The 18,897-nt window shown below is 41.2% G+C and overlaps 1 protein-coding gene across 1 annotated transcript; it reads right to left on the reverse strand.

Moving 5' to 3' along the window:
- Positions 1 to 16,718: 16,718 nt before the first annotated feature.
- On the reverse strand, positions 16,719 to 17,466 carry LOC129483295 (large ribosomal subunit protein uL30-like). Its single transcript, XM_055280499.2, has one exon. The coding sequence runs from the start codon at positions 17,464 to 17,466 to the stop codon at positions 16,747 to 16,749; it is 720 nt and encodes a 239-aa protein (XP_055136474.2). The 3' UTR covers positions 16,719 to 16,746.
- Between the last annotated feature and the right edge of the window lie 1,431 nt (positions 17,467 to 18,897).

Here is an 18,897-nt window from a genome sequence, read left to right on the forward strand (position 1 = left end):
GAGTCTAGTGTGGGAAGGAAGATCCTCTCTTCACCCACTGTTCACAGACCTTTTCTCCTGGGCCCTCAAGCAATGGGGAGTTCGCTCTTTCTGCAGTGCCACAGGTTCATACCACAAAACTATCTCTACTTTCCATTTAAGTGGATCTGGGGCATCTGGGCCAGAAACGTGGGATATACTGTTCTTTGGGACTTCTCTCTCTCTGGAATCCTGTTTTCCCAAGAGAGGAATCTCCTTGGCTATTGAGTCCCAGAGGCTTACTCATTTATTTATCAAAAATATACAGAGTATCTTCTAGAACCTGTAATTTTTCTTTTTTTTTCTTTTTCTTTTTTTTGAGACGGAGTCTTGGTCTGTCGCCCAGGCTTGAGTGTAGGGGCATGATCTTGGCTCACTGCAACCTCCGTCTCCCGGGTTCAAGCGATTCTCCTGCCTCAGCCTCCTGGGTAGCTGAGATAACATGCGTGGGCCACCACACCCAGCTAATTTTTGTATTTTTAGCAGAGACGGGGTTTCACCATCTTGGCCAGGCTGGTCTTGAACTCCTGACCTCGTGATCCACCTGCCTCAGCCTCCCAAAGTGCTGGGATTACAGGTGTGAGCCACCGCGCCCAGCCTAGAACCTGTAATTTTTTTTTTAACCGGGTCCTAGGAATATAAAAATGAATAAAATTTTTTCCTTGACTAGAAAAACTAGGCACATATCAGCCTAACAAAAATTCACTGGGATAATGATACGCTATCAGCATCAACTGAGTTACAGCAATTCCAAATACCTACTGAGTGCTCATTATGCCAAGTATTGTTCTAAGTATGTTACATGTATTATCTTGTTAGATATCCATAACAAACTTATGAGATTGTTACTTACATTCTTCCATTTTATAGATAAAGGAACAGGGAGTGGGTCCACAGTTATACCACTAAGAAATGGCATAGCTGGGATTTGCACCCAAGCAGTTTGGCTCCAGAGTTGGCACTGTTAGTCACTATTCTATGATGCATCTCTAGTGTTAGCATAAGGTAGTAGAGGAGAGGCCTCTCCTGTGAAAATCACAACATAAGTGCTATTTGAGCTGGGTCTTGATGGTTGAATCACATTTCATTAAGTACCAGGTAGACATATGTATGAGGGGGGCAGAGGAGGAAAGGAGGAAGGGAATGCTGCACATATGGTTGTATAAGTTGTGCACAATAATGCCTAGCTAAGAAAATGGAGACAGGGGGCTGGAGTCTATAGCCCTTCTGCTCACTGGGCTGTGGATCCTGGGATGGCTCTTCACCACCTGGAGGAAAGGATGCACTTTGCATAAAGGTACTATATATTGTTCTTTCCATCTGGGTTCTGGGAGTCATCTTGTGGGATGGACAAACTGTAGAAAATGTAAACTAGAAAAATTGAATTTAAAGGCTTTTTTGTGTTTGTCTTCCAATTCTTGTCTCATAATTCTAGCACTTCAGTACTAAGTGTCATCAATGCTGCCTTCCTGTCATAACTGGGCCTGCTTGCCCCTCAAAATACCCCTCTATTTCAAAATTAATTCTTCCTTCTCCCTAGCCATAAGAATATTTCCAGCCAGGTGCAGTGGCTCACGCCTGTAATCCCAGCACTTTGGGAGGCCGAGGGGGGGCGGATCACGAGGTCAGGAGATCGAGACCACCCTGGCTAACACGGTGAAACCCTGTCTCTACTAAAAATACAAAAAGTTAGCCGGGCGTGGTGGCGGCCGCCTGTAGTTCCAGCTACTTGGGAGGCTGAGGCAGGAGAATGGCATGAACCTGGGAGGCCGAGCTTGCAGTGAGCTGAGATCGAGCCACTGTACTCCAGCCTGGGCGACAGAGCGAGACTCCATCTTAAAAAAAAAAAAAAAAGAACATTTCCACATTTTATTTATTTCTTTCTATTTAAAAAATTTTTTTCCCAGCTGGGCGCAGTGGCTCACGCCTGTAATCCCAGCACTTTGGGAGGCCGAGGCGGGCGGATCAGGAGGTCAGGAGATCGAGACCATCCTGGCTAACATGGTGAAACCCCGTCTCTACTAAAAATACAAAAAAAATTAGCTGGGCGTGTTGGCGGGTGCCTGTAGTCCCAGCTACTTGGGAGGCTGAGAGGCTGAGGCAGGAGAATGGCATGAACCCGAGAAGCAGAGCTTGCAGTGAGCCGAGATCGTGCCACTGCACTCCTGGCTGGGCGACAGAGCGAGACTCCGTCTCAAAAAAAAAAAAAAAAAAAAAGAAAAAAAATTTTTTTCAGAGACTGGGTCTCATTTGTGGCTCAGGCTAGAGTGCTGTGGTGCAATCATAGCTCACTGTAGTCTCAAAGTCCTGGGCTCAAGCGATCCTCCCACCTCAGCTTCCTGAGTAGCTGGGACTATAGGCACACACACCAGGCTAATTTTTTTTTTTTTTGTAGATACAGGGTTCCTTTCATTATGTTGCCTAGGCTGGTCTTGAACTCCTGGAGTCAAGCCATTCTCCTACTTCTACCTCCCAAAGTGCTGGGATTACAGACATGAGCCAGTGCTTCCAGCCTATTTATTTATCTTTAAGAGACCAGGGTCTCTGTCATTCAGGCTTGAATGCAGTAGTGCAATCATAACTCACTATAGCCTCGAACTCCTGGACACATTCTGCCTCAGCCTCCCAAGTAGCTGTGCTACTACCCAACAGTCCAACGTTTTAAAATATAGCTTGGAACTGACTGGTTTCTTCATAGTTTATGTTAAGGTATGAATGACTTGTAATCTTCCTTTAAATGCCAAAAAGAGATTGTTTAATGAATAAAAAGAACATCCAGGTAGTAAAGTTTTAGGCAGGGGAAGATGTTTTTGGATAGAGGGAACAATTAGCTTGTGGGTAAAATTCAAATGCCTAGCCACCTGTGTTCTGTTTAGGTTCAAGAACCTTGCAGTGTAGTTCTCTTACTTGGCCTCTCCTTATAACCAACCTTGGAAATATACTGCCGAGAGTATGTTTTAGATTGTCTCTCTTGCTCCTCCTTCAGATCCCCTGTCAGTTCTGTTTCTTTGTTTTTCTGGGAGTTGGGCCATTGCTCCGTTGACATTGACGACTGTCCCTAGCTTACATATCCATGGATCCTTTTCCTAGATCCACACCAGTAAAAGTCATCTCCAGTCCTAGCCATGTCCCAATTTGGGTAGATGGACCCAGACCAAGAAGATTTTTTGAATATTCACCATGATGACTTGTCTTGCCCCATGATCTAATATTAATTTAATATAAACACCACATTAAATAGGGTTGTGTATAGGTTGTTGTCCATAGCACTATAGTAAGTTTGTTGTTCTGGGAAGCCCAGAAATATCCTGCTGGCTTCCCCTGTCTTAAAGGTCTTCTTTTAAAATGCAAATACTGCAAGTGTGAATAGGACTTTCAACTAATTTACACTGAGGTGTTAGTGACTTTTTTGATGGCCTTTTTTTTTCCTCTGGAGGAATTTAGCCAGGGAGATTAGAGAATGGGACAAGGGAGAAAAAAGAGAAGGAGAAAGAAAGAGAAAAGAAAAAGGAAGAGGAGGAATAAACATAATTGAAATTGAATTATGCCTAAAGTCTAACTTTATCCTGTGGATACTTTTTACTTTGGGGACAACATTTTAGAATAACACCTAGGGAATGTACATTACTCATTAACTATACTTCTAAGGAAACCAAGGAGACCTATGCAGGTTTCCAAATGCACAATTTTAGAAGTACTGATCCAGACATCTCATTATATTTGAGGCAAACTTTCCTATTCGGTAAATAAGAAACAAGTTTCCTACTCATCTATTTCATGGACGCTGTGAATTCTTTAAAATTTGCGAAATAATAAAAACTTTTTCTCAAAGTGTGACAACATTATGTATGCCTTTGGACATGTTTGATATGAGAAACGTGTTTCCTCTAAGCTATCTAAAGAAAAAAAATCTCTTATAAACAGGCAAGGTATCTCACAGAACTCAAGGGCAAGAAATGCAGCCACATTCCTCAAGGGACTGGAGCTGAGGACTCGGAAGTTGTCAGTGACTGAGGCAACTCTTGGGATATTTTTTCTTTTCCTGAAACTTATCCTCTTCCCCACTACACTTTCACCACAGTTGTTAATTTTTGTTATCTCTACGTTTCTATTCCTTTTTGCAGAATAGCTTTCTTAACTCCACTTTTGTATGGCACATCATGTACGGTTGCCAGATTTAGCAAGCAAAAATATAGCATGCCTGTATTTTATCTGGCAACTCTAAAATCATGCCTGGCCAATCCAGAGCCCTCATTTCCTGAATCTAGCCGACCCATAACCCAGAGCTCATTTACAAGACTCTCTGTGTCCTTATTCAAAAGGCAGGAGGATGAATCTAATTAGTCCAGCTTGGGCCACTGTCCCGACCTGATCACATCTTATGTTGCTGGAATTAGTGACAATGAGAGTCACAGGGCCCATCTCCTGGGTGGGAAGCATTGTTAGAAAAGGGAAAAGTGCTGATAATTCAGTTCAAAATGTTATTGACTAGATAGAAATGTAGGCCCTAAGTAAACATTGCTATACATATAGAAGTTGCTCTTGCAAGCTTCTTGAGGTCATAGACTAAGTTTTATTGGTCTTTGCATGTCCTGGTGCCCGGCATCTGGTGCTCTATACCTATTGGTGAATTGTGTTAAACAGGAAAAATTTCAAAAATTATTATATTAATTTGAATATCTGAAAATGTGGAGGGAAACCAAGGCAACTTTCCAGAAGTGGTGTTCTAAGTGGCTGACCATGTTGCTTTTAGTGAATAGTACAATAAGGCATCACATGGGGACCTGGCGTCAAGAGTCACTGAAAAGCTCAGTGACTTAAAAATAGCTTAAATATTTTATCCTCAGCCCATTTTATCAAACAGATATCTTTTAGAAGATAAAAACATTACTCCAGCAAGATTAATATATTAGCCAATCACTAAGAGGATAATTATTTTATTAAAATTTCGGATTAAATGCTCTTCTCTTAATAAACATTAAAAAAAACCTTTTATAATGGGCCATTGCTCTTTTATTTTCTTTCTTCTCTTTAGGCCATTCATAATATTCTTTACATAATGATTAACCCTTTCTTTCAGGTTCCTTAATGCATGGTAGTAGCTAGCGACTTTTCACTTATCACCTATTGCTTATATGATGCTAACTACAGATGGGATAAAAACCATCTGCCTTAGCAACATCTAAAGCAGTGATGGCTAAATGCCATGGTACCATAATTTACTTGTTATGGGAGACAGAACACGGAAAGAAGAAGTTAAAGTAGGATCACGTGATCTAGGCTTGAAGACACATGATTTAGGTTTAAATCTCAGCTCTACTTGTAACTCACTGTGATGCCTTAGGTGTTTCATAACGTCTTTAAGTCTTGGTTTCTACAAAGCAAAGATAAATATGGCTGCCCAGGCCACCTGCCAGGGTCATTAATCAAATGAGATAATGTAGGTGAAAGTATTTTGTAAACTATAAGACACTTCACAAACAAGTTTTTTTTATTGTTATTATCCAATAAAAGATGCTTATAAGTCATATTAATGTCTAAGAAAAAATAGCATTACTACGTTGACGGCTACTATGAGCTAGAGGTATAAGCTATACAGATAGAATTATTCAAAGAAAAATAAATATGTACTATCTTTTCTTTTTTTTTTTTTGATACAGAGTCTTGCTCTCTCGTCCAGGCTGGAGTGCAGTGGCACGATCTCGGCTCACTGCAGCCTCTGCCTCCCGGGTTCAAGCAATTCTCCTGCCTCAGCCTCTCAAGTAGGTGGGATTACAGGTGCATGCCACCATGCCCGGCTAATTTTTGTACTTTTAGTAGAGACAGGGTTTCACCATGTTGGCCAGGCTGGTCTTGAACTCCTGACCTCAGGTGATCCGCCAGCCTCAGCCTCCCAAAGAGCTGGGATTACAGGCGTGAGCCACTGCGCCCGGCTTGTACTATCTTTAAGGACAAAATTTTCCTATTGCTTATTATTTTTTTAAGTATAAGATGAACAGAGAGCACACTAGGCTTGAGAGAAACACGAGCCCCTAAAAGAACAAAAAATGTGGGTAACAAAGCCTTAATGATTTTGGTCTTTAACAACGGTCTGCCTTGATAAGCGTGGGAGTCTTTGAAACCTCCCCTGTTTAATTTCTATGCCTGTGCCACTGTCTCATCCCATATCCTCATTTTTGTTGGACTCTCCAGACAAAAGGCAGGGCATAGGTGTTTGTACATCCTCTGCCGCACATAGAAATATCAGTATCTACTCTCTTCTCATTTCATTTTTCTCCGCGATCTTAAGCCTCCCTATTTAGAGAAAATGAGAACTAGCTCTTCCTCACAAACGATGGGAGACCTGTGGAAAAGCAAAGCTTTCTCTACTCCTGAAAGCTCCTTTCTTCTTATAATGACTGTGGAACATATTGGTTTTATCTGTGCTGATTTTTAGGCCCTAAGTGGGGCCTGATACACATTGGTGCCCAATAAATAATTATCGAATACACAAATTGATTGATGGTAGCTTGCCTGAATTATTATATTCTCAAGATGGGATATCAATATCTTTTTGCTAATTAATCCATTTAACTATATAAAGAGGATATTATAAGGACTTTGACCTTGGAGTTGTCTACGGATGCAATTCCTCAATATACACTAGTTGTGGAACACAATACTATTATTAAATCAAATACTTATTACTTGCCTTACTTGGGAAACACTTGTAAATATCCATTTTGAGTGTTGATAAGGCAATGTCTAGATCCTCTTTTGTATTACTGGTTTTATTATTTTTTATCATTTAAAATGTTAAAGTCAGTTGAATTCATGTCTAGCCAAACTGAATTGAATTTCAAGTCTATGCTGTTAAGTTTGATTAACATTTACAAAGGAAAAGAAAGCAGGCTATTTCCAGGCAAGTTTTATGTTTACAAGTTGTGGAAAGATTGCCTATTTTAACCAGTGGAATTGATGTTGCAGTGATGAACTTTTAAAACAAGATGGACTATGGCCAATTAGACCCAGAGATACAGAAAATGAATTATAAAAACAACATATAGGAAAGATAGAGTTGCGTTGATGGGCAGCTTTAATAAAAAATTTAAGCACTCTTATTATTCTATTATTTTTGTTAGATTCATACATAAATTTTGTACTTGGAGCATTAGAACTAGTTAATATATCAGGTTTGCTCATCTACTTACTGCAGGGGCTGTAATTGCTTGTCATTTTGTAATGCTTTATTTCATGCTGTTGCTCACCATCACCATCAAGGTTTATAGAATTCTGCCCTTGTTTATAGTGTCCATCTTCTTTCCTTATTCCTGCCAGCAAAAAAATTAGCTGCACCTTGTTGCTCTCCTCTATGCCTTGTCTTTTGTTTAGGTCCCAAGTTTCTGCCTAACTGGTTGGAGGAATACTTCTGGGCTTGCCACTGTAATTTGTTTAATCAGGTCCAGGTCATGGGAACAGAGCAATGATTCTGAGAATGATTTGCCCTCAGCTGAGCTCTGGCCACCCTAGAGAATAGACTTCATGTTATGGGAACAACAGCATCCTGTTTCAAAGCAGGGGACACGTAGCCCTGAGAAATCATCTGGGGAAAAGAATTTGAAAATTAACCTGAAAATGGGGAATGCTGGAACAAAATACCTGCCATGCTTGAATGGGAATTGCCATTGGTCATGTACTTTGCCTCAATTGTCTGGCCTTAGTTAAAATGATTATATTTTCTTGTTGCTTCTGTTTCAGATGCAAGCACATTCATATATCAGTCACATCTTTCCTTTTGGTTACCACTGAAACCTTTTCTGTATTATAATTAAATTATAATTATTAACTCATTTATCAAAATAAAATTTCTCTAGCAAAGAACTAGATATAACAAGTAAAAAAAGTTATAGGCCAGGCGTGGGGCTCATGCCTGTAATCCCAGCCCTCTGGGACGCCAAGGTGGGCGAATTACTTGAGCTCAGGAGTTCGAGACCAGCCTGGGCAACATGGCAAAAACCTGTCTCTACAAAAAATACAAAAATTATCTAGGCATGGTGGCACACGCCTGTAGTCCCAGCTACTTGCGGGGCTAAGGCAGGAGGATGGCTTGAGCCTGGGAGGTCAAGGCTGCAGTGAGCTGAGATTGTGCCACTGCACTTCAGCTGGGGTGACAAAGTGAGACTCTGTCTCCAAAAAATAAAAATAAAAATTTAAAAGTTTATATTATCAACCCACTTTATTAATCAGAAGAAAAAGAAAGAAAAAAATGTTATAATAAAGGGAACATTTTGACATTCTCCAAAGATGTCTCTGGGTATTAAAGGCAGACCACTAGAACAATGGTGCAGTAACATAATAGCTCTACTCTTATTCTACCCTCATGTTTGCTCACATATACAGTAGACTTAGTAATTGCATAAATGTCTTTAGCCTCAATGTGCTATAAGGGTTTTGTAAAATTATATCTAAGAACCACTTTTGTTCCATTTGGAACTTTCCCATGGAAAGTAATTAAAGTTTCCTTTTTTCCCCCACAAACTTTTTCTTAAAGTATTATTTGCTGACCCCAAAAGGATTTGGGAAACAATAATGGATATTTACTTAAAGTGAATGCTGTGGAACATGCGAATAAAAACAAACCTGAGCTATGGCAACATTCTTTGGATATTACAATTTTAAATAGGCACAGTGGTTCACATCTGTAATCCCAGCATTTTGGGAGGATGAAGAGAGAAGATGGTTTGAGTCCAGGAGTTGGCAAGTAGCCTGGGCAGCATAGTGAGATCTCCATCTCTACAAAAATTTTTTTTAAAAATTAACCCGGTAGGCTGGGTGCAGTGGCTCATGCCTGTAATCCCAGCACTTTGGGAGGCCGAGGCGGGCGGATCACGAGGTCAAGAGATCGAGACCATCCTGGTGAACACGGTGAAACCCCATCTCTACTAAAAATACAAAAATTAGCTGGGCGTGGTGGTGCACACCTGTAATCCCAGCTACTTGGGAGGCTGAGGCAGGAGAATCACTTAAACTTGGGAGGTGGAGGTTACAGTGAGCCCAGATGGTACTACTGCACTCCAACTTGATGACAAAGCAAAACTCTGTCTCAAAAAAAAAAAAAAAAAATTTGCCAGGTGTGGTGGCACTCACCTGTAGTCACAGCCCTTGGAGGGCTGAGATAGGAGGATCCTTGAGCCCAGGAGTCCGAGGTTATAGTGAACTATGATTGTGCCACTGCCCTCCAGCCTGGGTGACAGAGCAAGACCCTGTCTGGGGGAAAAAAAAAAGCTTGCTTATTTTCAGTTCAACATACTATTAAAATAAACTTTGCAGCTGGGCGAGGTGGCTTACGCCTGTAATCCCAGCACTCCGGGAGGCCGAGGCGGGTGGATCATGGGGTCAGGAGATCGAGACCATCCTGGCCAACATGGTGAAACCTGGTCTCTACTAAAATAGAAAAAATTGGCTGGGCGTGGTGGCATGCACCTATAGTCCCAGCTACATAGGAGGCTGAGGCAGGGCAATTGCTTGAACTCGGGAGGCAGAGGTTGCAGTGAGCTGAGATTGCACCACTGCATTACAGCCTGGGCAACACAGCAAGACTCCATCTCAAAAAAAAAAAAAAGTTTGCCATATGCACAGGATTCCTAATGATTGACTTATGATTGTTGCAAATCCAGCTAGAACATAATATTTGGAAAAATCTGGTCTTTATTGGCAATCCAGTCAAGGGCGGGGGTTGGTGTGGTAAGACATGAGGTTCTCATAACACAGTGGCCAGAGGAAAAGAAAATAAGTCTTTTGTGTCCTTATCATGTTTGTGTAAAAAAAAAAAAGAGGTGATCTAAAAAATTGTGTAATAGAAAGTACTCATAGAGCTTTAAAAGATTGCAATACACAGGACATGCATGTCATTTAATTATGCACTGATTTACCTGTTCAGACATGTCTTTGCTGTCCCTGGGTATTCATTAGAAGTTCAACTATAATTACAATGAAGATTTTAAATACTTAGCAACATGCATATATAGCATTTGTATAATTACATGGAGCAATAAAGTTTGTTTTAGAGTTAGATACGTGCATATAAAACAAATGACAGTTCCTAAGATTATGCTTCCATGTGTTAATTTTCAGCTGAAAAAAAGACATAACTTTGCCAGTAAAAATCTATTTTTTCCCAACAGTTCTGAAATTTAGTGTATTAGGTAATCGAGTTTTATCAGAATGCATGCATGTCAACTGTTGTTTAACTTGAGGGTTACACACAAGCTCTTAGGCAGATTTAAAATATGATAAGCTTATTGAGACAGTATCCAAACTGTTTTGCCCTCCTTCAGCAATCTTTCAAAGGCTATATATATATATATATATATATATATATACATATATATAAAGTCCCCTCTCTTCCTTCAACTCTTACTGAATTGGTTAATGTTCCCAATATTACAGAATTTGTAGTACACGAAGAAAGTAGACCAAATAATTAAATACTAGCTCTGTATTGCAGGAACAACCAGAACTCAAGATAAGAATAGAGAAGCTTCTAGGAGTCTTTCTTTTCTTTATGAGTAAGCCTACCACACCCATCAGAAGATGACAAAGTTCAATGGGTGAATAAGTACAAGCTTCCCTTGAAACAGTGGTTGGCAGATTTTTTTCAGTGACTCTTTTACTAACAAAATGCCGCAGATCCCCTACCCTTTATCCTGGTAATAAGTGCTTTTCTTTTCTTTTCTTTTCTTTTCTTTTCTTTTCTTTTTTGAGACAGGCTCTCACTCTGTCACTCAGGTTGTAGTGCAGTGGTGCCATCGTGGCTCACTGCAACCTCAGACTCCCAGGCTCACATGATCCTCCCACCTCACTCTCCTGAATAGCTGGGACTGCAGGCGCATGACATCACGTCCAGGTAATTTTTTAATTTTTATTTTTAGTAGAGACGAGGTCTTGCTGTGTTGCACAGGCTGATCTTGAAACCCCAGGCTCAAGTGATCCTCCAGCCTCCCAAAGTGTTGGAATTACAGGTCTGAGCTACCATGCCTGACAATAAATACCTTTCTGAAGGCCACTTATGAAGTGGTTCATAAGCCAGTCCCTTACTAACTTAATACCTCCCAAATTTAACAGCAGTTTAGTGCTCTAAGAATACAAACATGAAGGCTCTTAGGAATAAGCCAATAAGTTTAATTGTAATAGGATAGTGCTTAAATGTAAGAAAATAGGGAAATACAAACCTTTAATGCCTTTCTGTCTACAGAAGGGAAAACTCATATAGAAATAGTTATGCTTTAAAAATGTTAATGATGCTATTGTGGTGGTCATCTAGGACTACGGGTCCTGATAGAAATTCGTGATGGTTGGAAAAGGGGATCAAATATTCTAAACCACCAAGCATTCCTCCCTGCAACTCCTTCACAAGTGGTGGGAAGGTGTATTTTTCTTGGGGTTTACCACCTTCCTTTGTTTAGAGAGGGCTCATATTTCATGAGTGAAGTATTTGTAAATTAATGAAGTAAATAGCAATTTTAAAGGTGGGTATTTGTAAATTAAGTGCCCACAATTACCTTTGGAGAAGCCCATTGATAAAGTCATCCCCAAATAGATACCAAGTCTGCCGAATTCTTTTGGGGATACCTGTCTCTTGGAAGAGACTTTGGTTACATGACCTGGCTCTGCATCTTCTAGCTGAGACTGAGACAGGGCTTGGGGATATGTCATTTGTGAGAGGACAGATAGAAAAGAAGAGCTTTTATCTTGAGAATGTTAAATGGTTTCTGTGAACATGCCAGAAGCCTGGGGCCCAAAGAAAGAGTCCGCCTGAAGAGTCCCTTTGAAATGGCATGCCAATAGACTCTAGGTTCTAGGATGAACATCTCACATCCACATGCATATTTTCCTTTTCTTTATTATAACCCCTTGCAGCTTATTCAAGCCTTAGTAAAATATGCTAAAATGTTGGTTAGCAGTATTTTCTGAATTCAAGGTGTGGGGGGGATCCATTTCTTTCTTTCTTTTTTTTTTTTGAGAAGGAGTCTCTGTCGCTCAGGCTGGAGTGCAGTGGCATGATCTCAGCTCACTGCAATCTCCGCCTTCTGGGTTCAAGCAATTCTCCTGCCTCAGCTTACTGAGTAGCTGGGACCACAGGAGCGCACCACCAAGCCCGGCTAATTTCTGTATTTTCAGTAGAGATGAGGTTTTGCCATATTGGCCAGGCTGGTCTGGGGGGATCCATTTCTATATTTTTGGCGGAATCTGTGTCTATATTCTGGGGAGACTAAATAGCCTCCAGCCAGCATGATCAGTGGAGATATCTGATGTAGCAGCCCAGAGGGAGTTGACCCAAAACACCCATGATGGATTTGTGAAACATGAGAATTTACTATCTTCATAAAATCTAGGGGAGGGACTAGACTCCCTGCATTCCCTTGGATGAAGGCTCTTATCCTTTTTATTTAGCAATTATAGAGAAAGGTGACCCACATAGGCTAGTGAAGTTGTGTTATATAATTCATTTTGTAAAAATGTATGAAATTTAGTCAGGCATGGTGGTGCACACCTGTAGTCCCAGCTACTCAGGAGGCTGTGGTGGGAGGATTACCTGAGCCCAGGATCTCAAGGTTATAGTGAGCTATGATTGTGCCACTGTGCTCCAGCCTGGGTGACAGAGGAAGTCCCCATCCTTAAAAACAACAACAAAAAAGGATGTAAGAAATAAAATCCTATGTCACCCTGATGAACTAGTATCTGATAGTAAAGTAAGAGGATCATGTTAGATAATTTCAGAACAACTTGGAGGATGAAAAAAGGAAGCTTTAAATATAAAAGTCTGGCTGGGCGTGGTGGCTCACACCTGTAATCCCAGCACTTTGGGAGGCTGAGGCGGGCGGATCACGAGGTCAAGTGTTCGAGACCAGCCTGACCAACATGGCGAAACCCCGTCTCTACTAAAAATACAAAAATTAGCTGGGCATAGTCGCACGTGCCTGTAATCCCAGCTACTTGGGAGGCTGGGGCAGGAGAATCGGTTGAACCCGGGAGGTGGAGGTTGCAGTGAGCCGAGATCGCACCACTGCATTCCAGCCTGGGCAACAGGGCGAGACTCTGTCTCAAAAAAAAAAAAAAAAAAAAAGTCTATTATCTCTCTGCTAAATGCGATACTTTACTATTGTGTAACAGCATATGCAAAAAATACACAGGCATACCAAAATAATAATTTTAAGTGCATATTAATAAAACATCATAAAAGGACTATGGTTTGCTCGTTATGGTGGGAAATGCACACACACACAAAAAGCTAGGAAACACGTTCCTGCCCTTTAGAAGTTGACCATTATAAAGTCCAATTTGAATTACAAATTGAGAGACACATATGACAGACCAAAGAAAGCATGTGCAGAAATCAGTATCTGTTTTCCAAACAGGACATACCACTCTTGACCACAATGACGAGGAAGGCATAGAATGAGGTGACTACTCTCTTTTTTTTTTTTTTTTTTTTTTTTTTTCTTGAGACGGAGTCTCGCTCTGTCGCCCAGGCTGGAGTGCAGTGGCGCAATCTCGGCTCACTGCAAGCTCCGCCTCCCGGGTTCACGCCATTCTCCTGCCTCAGCCTCTCCGAGTAGCTGGGACTACAGGCGCCCGCCACCACGCCCGGCTAATTTTTTTGTATTTTTAGTAGAGACGGGGTTTCACCGTGGTCTCGATCTCCTGACCTCGTGATTCGCCCGCCTCGGCCTCCCAAAGTGCTGGGATTACAAGCGTGAGCCACCGCGCCCGGCCAAAGGTGACTACTCTCAAACCAGATTTGGAACAAGTAAGAGGAGCCGGCAGTGGCAGTTCTTCAGAAGAATGGTTGAGATTATCAGTGGGATGCAAGTGGGCCCTCTACTTTCTCAGACGTGTTTGTTTCTCCTCAGCAGGGAGGACAATGGAGCAGTCCGCTAAGGGAAGGACTATTTAGTACAGAAGTCCAGAGCAGAAACTCTGAAGCCATACTACCTGATTTCCAACTTAGGCAAGTGACTTCATTAATCCACCTATTTTTCTCAAGAGATCCCCTTATTTTCAAGGACAATAATCAATCTAGATGAATCATTAAAGTGGTGATGTTCTATGACTTGCTTTAAATATTTCCATCCAGGTGTAGATGAGGTCTTATGTGATGATTCTGGATGCAGTTGCTTTCTGCCTACTCTGGATTCATTTTGAAACTAAAATTAATCTTGGCTGGGAGCAATGGAATTATACTAAGGTGGCTTCTTTTCCTATAATTGAGTTTAGGCCTGTGTCTTTCTAGACCTAGGATACAGATGGACTCACGGGCCATTTCCAGGTTGATTAGGAGCAAATATGTTGGCTATAGACTAGTAGTGCCATTAGAATGATTTCTGTTGCCTCTATGGTGTTTCTGCTGTAGCCTACCACCCAGTGACATGGCAGTCTTATAGAGTGAAGGGAGCAACGGAAGATGAAGAGCCAACAGGTATTTCTATGATTGGTATAAGACAGAAACTGTGTTGTCTGGTTTATTGAGAAGCTTTATAGGGCCATGTTGGTTTGAAAGTACTAACAGCAGTATTCTGCAACACTAAATGCATTCTCTTGAGATCCTAAACTGCCTTTAAAAAAAAAAGTGATGTGCTATTAAAATTGTAGCAAATACATTACATTTAATTTCCTTCTTTTTAAAGAAAATTTTAAAAGACAGGCTCTTGATCTGTTATCCAGGCTGGAGTGCAGTGGTGTAATCATAGCTTACTGAAACCTCAAACTCAATTCTCCTGCTTTAGCCTCCCAAGTAGCTGGGATTATAGGTGCAAGCCCCCACACTTGGCTTAATTTCTGCCCTTTAAAAAGAAAAAGTATGGCAGTGAAATCGTTCTGTACTACATAAACTTTGTTTAACAATAGTCAGTTTTTTCTGTAGTATAGTACTTTTCTGAGCTGATATTAAAATGTGAACTAAAGACTGGGAAAAGAAAGGTAGGAGAAATGTGGATAATAAAAAACAAACAATACTACACAGGAAAGGGCTGGATATAAAAATATGCTCCAAATACTTTTAACAAAGTGTAGTTTTTGTTGTTGTTGTTTTGTTTTGTTTTTTGAGACAGGGTCTCACTCTGTCACCCTGGCTAGAGTGCAGTGGTGTGACCTTGGCTTACTGCAAACTCTGCCTCCTGGGTTCAAGCAATTCTCCTGCCTCAGCCTCACGAGTAATTGGGATTACAGGCCCCCGCCACCAGGCCCGGCTAATTTTGTATTTTTTTTTTTAGTAGAGACAGGGTTTCACCATGTTGGCCAGGCTGGTCTCAAACTCGTGACCTCAAGTGATCCACCCACTTCAGCCTCCCAAAATGCTGGGATTACAGGTGTGAGCCACTGTGCCCAGTCAAAGTGTAGTTTTTATACTTGCAATATTTCAGGTAAGAGTTCTAGGAACTACACACAGATTCAATGAGTCACTGTTCAACTTTTCTTGAAGATAGCACTATCCGTAGTTTTATAGATGGACAATCTAAACTACATGTTAAAAAAGAAAATCACCGCAGGTAACAAAGCCAGGGCTCCTGACTCTTGGTTCCTGCTTCAGCCACTCTCTCCTCTGAATAAGTTCCAACAGTCTTGAAACTTTGATCTAGAATCTTTTGTCTAGACGTTTCCCAGAAAGAAATTACCCTTAGTATTGTGCATTTATCATGGCTAGGATAAAAATCTGCTTTTGCATTCTGCCACTTTTATTTCAGATGGACATGTGAGACATTGCAAAATTCTGAAATTTGCCAATAGTGGAGGTTCAGTTACCTGGTCTCATTTGAAGTGTCTTTCTTTCCCATATGCAGAGTCTGTACTGTACTCAAACTTCTTAATTTCTCATTTCTTTGAGCCCCTTAGAGCTAAGAAACTAGTCTGCTAGGAAGTTTCTCCCTCATATGTAATTACAACATCCTGAGCGAACTTGAGATCAAGTGGTTGGGGATGACCTGAGCCCATGGACAAACCACATGATGTCAAGATTAGGTCCTCCAGACTTCCCTTTCTTCTCAGCCCAAATACTGAATGGAGTATGGAGCAGCAGATTTCTTAAATTAGCAGCAGATTATTTGAAGTTAGAGTCACTTTAGTGCTCAGTGGACACAAGGTACTCTTTTGGCTAATTTAAAGTCTTAGGCCTGGCTGAGATATGCAGTAAAAACAGCAAAATTTGTTTTATCCCTTAAGATCTCAAAGGTCTGGCTGGGCACAGTGGCTCATGCCTGTAATGCCAGCACTTTGGGAGACTGAGGAAGGTGGATCACTTGAGGCCAGGGGTTTGAGACCCGCCTGACCAACATGGCAAAACCCTGTTTACTAAAAATACAAAAATTAGCAGGGCTTGGTGTTGCATGCCTGTAATCCCAGTTACTCGGGAGGCTGAGGCATGGGAATCGCTTGAACCCGGGAGGCAGAGGTTGCAATGTGCCAAGATGGCACCACTACCTTCCAGCCTGGGCAACAGAGCGAGACTCCATCTAAAAGAACAAAAAAAAAAAAAAAAAAAAGATCTCAAAGGTGTGTACCCTAAGGTTCTTTCTTCTCAGTTGAATATTTCCTTGGCCTGATTAAGGAAAACAGTAACTAAGTAGTAAACTGTAGCGGTCTGCATCTTTTTCTTTTCTTCTTTTTTTTTTTTTTTTTTTTTTGAGAGCAGGTACTGTATATTAACCGACCGGCTTAGAAAAATAATCATGGTAGACACCTTAGTTCATTCTTCTAATAAGCCTGTTGATCTGGTCCTCCCTGTTGCCAGCATCTCCACCTTCTACAAAATGGGTGGTCTTTTTCTTCATTCCACAATTTGAAGGGCCGCAGGAAGTTATTTGCCTCTTTGAAGCCTTTTCCAACAGTGTAGGTTTCATGAATCAGATCCTCCATGCAGATGATGCTGTATTTACCAAGAGATCGAGCAATCAAAGCGTTATCTGTCAAAGCAATTTGCTTCTTATTGATTTTGCCATAATCACGCTTGTAGATTAGTTCATTTACTGACTTCAGATTGGGGTACCCCCATGCAATACATGGCTCTACGATCCTCAGCATGTTAATCGAAGCCTTGTTGAGCTTCACAAAGGTTCCATTGAAGATTTGACGAAGGCGAAGGAGCTGCAACACCTTTTGGACCTTTGGGCTCACGCCATTGATACCTCTGATTCTGATGACAAACGCCAATTTGGGTTCTGCAGGTACATAGAAATTGCCAGCTTTTCTTGCCATCCTTGCCTTTCGAATTTCAGTTTTGTACATCTGCCTATATTCCTTGTGATAGTGCTCTGCTTTTACATAGATAAGCTTCCTCCTTGCCTTTCGAAGCATCTTTTGGGCAAACTTCTTTCTCAGGCGCTTGATCTTCAGCTCTGTGAAATTCCTTCGCTTTTTCTTAAGGGTTTCTGGCACAGCAGGAACCTTCTTCTTCTTCTCTTCTACGCCGTCCATGGTTCCAGCCGGAAACAGAGCGTAGTCTGCATCTTGTGGCTGCTTTTACCCTTGTAGAGATCCACCCGGCCAGCACATTCGTTTACAGATTGACACTGGTGAGTTTCGCATGGTTATGCCAGGCTCAGGTGGTCCCTGCACTTTTGCTGAGTGGTCCAAGTGGTCAAGAGATGCCTCCTGGAAGCTACATACAAGTACATACAAGTAGAGTCTCTGCTTCTATAGAAACATGTGCTCATCTCAGGACAAAGCTGCCAGGAATTATAGTTACCCTTCTACATGACTGAAAACTCAAGGCTTCACTCCCATGCTGTAGGCAAAAGCCATCTGCCCATCTGTTAAATCTGTGTGGCTAATATAAGCCTGTACAAACCACTAAGGTGAAAATGCCCTGCCATAAGCTGAAATCTAAGTCCCTCGACCACCTGTTCTTACCCTACCAAAGGCCACTCCAGCACGCCTTTTTCCTTCTCCTAATTCCACGACGTATTCTCTTTGATTTATCAATGTTAATAGCCAGTATATCAAATTTTGACGTCTCTGTAGAGGTCCACAGTGTCCTTCTTTTCCTTCTGGCTTCTGAATGAATTGAGAAATAAGGTAAAAGAATAAGAGAGATAAAATGTCCAAACTTTGCCATTACCCATAAAGCCTTAATATAAAAACCAAATGGACTTCTTTATACTTAATCCAATTCCACAGTGAAAGTCACAACCATGCTGGACCTGGAGACCACATGAATATTTTACTTTGCCACATTTGTTGGAGGTGAAGAGGGCAGCAGTACTAGTTCAGATTAGCCTTATCATGTTGTACTGTTTCATAATTCAAAGAAATCTCATTGTGTTGAGTCATTTGGGATTGAGCAGGAATTCAACAGTACCTGTTGTCTAGAATAAGAATATAAGTCAAAGTAATCTCTCCTTTACCTTCTCTTATGAAGTTAAGGGTGTAACAACTGCTTTCTGCTCATTACAGCTTTGTTTCATGTTTCCAGAAACACTGGTTAGATCTGTTTTAAATCAGCCGCCAATCAGCTTAGCTACAGCTGGTAAACCATGTTGTCCTGCTGAGGCCTGGTTAGACTTCTAGAGGAAGATGAGTGGCATCTCAGCTCGGAAGAACTGGTTTTTATTGTTGTTTTTGTCATTGTAGTTGTTACTGGTGTTTGTGGTGTGTGTTTGTGTATGCGTAGGTATGGCAGTGAGAATTTTATAAGAAAGTTTGTAAGAAATATAAATTTTATAGAATAATTTTATAAGAAATACCATTTTTTCTTTTTGAGACAGAGTCTCCCTCTCTCGCCTAGGCTGGAGTGCAGTGGCACTATCTCAGCTCGCTGCAACCTCTGCCGTCTGGGTTCAAGCAATTCTCTTGCCTCAACCTCCCGAGTAGCTGGGATTAAAGGTGCCCACCACCATGCCTGGCCAA

This window comes from Symphalangus syndactylus, chromosome 5, assembly GCF_028878055.3.
Source record: "Symphalangus syndactylus isolate Jambi chromosome 5, NHGRI_mSymSyn1-v2.1_pri, whole genome shotgun sequence".
NCBI lineage: Eukaryota > Metazoa > Chordata > Mammalia > Primates > Hylobatidae > Symphalangus > Symphalangus syndactylus.

What these genes read in the sequence shown, in the direction of transcription:
- LOC129483295 (XM_055280499.2), bottom strand. Translation starts at nt 17,466, where the DNA reads ATGGACGGCGTAGAAGAGAAGAAGAAGAAGGTTCCTGCTGTGCCAGAA.